The sequence below is a fragment of the Etheostoma spectabile genome, chromosome 9, assembly GCF_008692095.1.
Source record: "Etheostoma spectabile isolate EspeVRDwgs_2016 chromosome 9, UIUC_Espe_1.0, whole genome shotgun sequence".
Lineage (NCBI taxonomy): Eukaryota > Metazoa > Chordata > Actinopteri > Perciformes > Percidae > Etheostoma > Etheostoma spectabile.
Genome location: NC_045741.1, coordinates 9,387,083 through 9,389,339, shown reverse-complemented (window position 1 = coordinate 9,389,339; position 2,257 = coordinate 9,387,083). Strand labels below are relative to the sequence as shown.

General features: G+C 39.2%; 1 protein-coding gene across 3 annotated transcripts in view; it reads left to right on the top strand.

Annotated features, from left to right (window-relative positions):
* Positions 1 to 230: 230 nt before the first annotated feature.
* Positions 231 to 2,257, top strand: part of glrx2 (glutaredoxin 2) — a 7,230-nt gene continuing 5,203 nt past the window's right edge. The window contains exons 1-3 of one of the 3 annotated variants that reach the window (XM_032527098.1): positions 231 to 314; positions 1,527 to 1,587; positions 1,996 to 2,172. In XM_032527098.1, the coding sequence (XP_032382989.1) occupies positions 250 to 314; positions 1,527 to 1,587; positions 1,996 to 2,172 (303 nt within the window). In that variant the 5' untranslated portion in view covers positions 231 to 249. Of the gene's footprint in view, positions 507 to 921; positions 1,403 to 1,526; positions 1,588 to 1,995; positions 2,173 to 2,257 lie in introns of those variants that run through there. The other 2 variants (XM_032527096.1, XM_032527097.1) reach the window with 2 other exon arrangements.

The following is a 2,257-nucleotide window of genomic DNA, read 5'->3' as shown; positions in this document are numbered from 1 at the left end:
TCAGTATGATAGTCTGCATTTATCTTATGGACATGTTTAGTTTAAAAAACAAACATATTTTATTCATTTGTATAACGGCAATCATATAAATGAATTAAAAAAAATATATTCGCGATTTGCATTTTTGACCCTCTGGATTTACCGTTGGACACGCCTCCGCATGAGACGAGACCGCATGAGACGGGACGGATGACATGGGACGCGCCAGGCTGCAGCAATATACTCTTGCCACATTGTGGCGTTGACGTTATGGGCGGTACACTCAAACTGCGGCTTGCGTGTGCGTCAGAAACTACTTCCGGCGGTCACGTAAGGTAGGTAAATAGGGGAGAAAGCAAGCGTACAGTTACCGCCAGAGGTGGTGTGTGAATTCAGAAGCTTTTGTACACTTACCGCATGTTTAACCCAGGCCAAAAGCGTGATTATTTTTTGGCCATATTTTCTTTTATCTCCATGTTTGCTCGAGCAGGATGTCTTCCCAGGGTGGCGTGGACCGGCTGCCGAAGGTCATTCTTGCTAGCTTGACTAAAATAATAGCTGGCTGGTTTAATAAACCAAACACAGGCTGTTGTTTAAAAAAAATACTTGCACCCAAAACGTAATGATAACGTTAGTAAATAATGCTACAGGTACACCATTTGGTTAAGTTATTTTAGCCCATTCATAGCCACGTTCTTAACGTTACGCAGCTACCTTTACCATGCCGAACAGAAATGTTTCGTAATAACCTAACATTCTACATTTAATCTATTTGAAAGTGCCAAACACGTTTTTTTTTTAACTTTTACGATTCAATAGATTCCTCTGACAAATTCGGCATGCATATGATCCATTAACAATCCATGTTTTCATGAAAAAGTAACCTTTATCATTTGCATTACTGTACGTTACGCCGCCGTCTCTGTTCTTCCACCCATAGCTAGTCGGCGGTAGGTAAACTATTACAAACATTTTAATTTAACTGAATTAAGTACTAAGAGGCGGATCAAATTAATACCGAATTCACAAATAGGTGGTCGCGTTTCATGACACATTTACAGCAACGTTTTAGGAAGTGTTTTTCGTTTTCACAATAGCTTGCCGTCTTGATATTGCTGGATTTGTAATGGACATTGGCATGTGTCATGCCCAATCTGAGCGGATTTCTAGTGTCTGTGAAGAGTGTGTGTACTCCTAATCCTCCTAGATTAACTACTAGGCTACATAAACCTTACTGCAGGCGTTAACCGGAGTTAAACAGCGATATTTACGAAGTGGTAAAATCAGTAATTGCTAGCTTTACAACCACAACCATGTTCAAGTGTATTTTCAGACCAGCAGTGATTCTGCAGTTAGCTATTATTTGTATGCTAATTATGAGCATTCAGATCGTCTCTTCCTGTGATATCTTCACGTTTCTGAGGTTATTGCACGAACCTATTTATAATCCTTGTAACGTTAGTGTGTGTCAGTAAGATGACAGGAGACACATGCCTTTTAAAATATACTGTATGCTCTTTGATTTGTTTTTGTTGTTTTTATTCCAGAATGGGGAATTTTACATCCTCCACATCTCTGTCCAGCACATCCTGTGCACAGTATGTTCGGGTAAGTAAATGCTTACAGATATGTTACCTGCAGTCAACTTGTTAAACCTTGTGGGACAGTAGTATGCTGTGGATCTCACTACAACCTATTTTGAATTATCTGTGTCTGATAATGTTGCATTGAAAGCAATACGTTTCAGTTATTTCTGCAGACATGTCTCAACATTTTATGTCTGGTGATCGCTTAGCTTCATACTCCATTTTGTTGTCATATTGGATAAAAAAAAATGGTTATGAAATTAAGCCACAGTTAACTCAATGACTAAATAATAACAATGGGAATACTTAGCCTAATGAAATTGCAGAGTCTTCACCTTTTCCCACCAACTCAACTTGAGGCCTGGTATGTGCAGTCTATCTGTGTTCTACTGATATTTAATTAAATCCTTTTTTTTGCATAACCTTTCAGGAAATGGTGTCTCAGAACTGTGTTGTAATATTTTCCAAGACCACCTGTCCTTATTGCAAAATGGCCAAAAATGTGTTCAATGAAATTGGTGCGACCTACAAAGTGATTGAACTGGACGAGCACAATGACGGGAGGAGACTACAAGAGGCCTTGGCTCAGATCACCGGCGCCAGAACGGTAAGAGCCTCATGCTGTATATTGGAATAGAAATTCTAAGTAACTTTGCAGCTTGTTATTTCAGAGAGTCAAAACATGCATATTT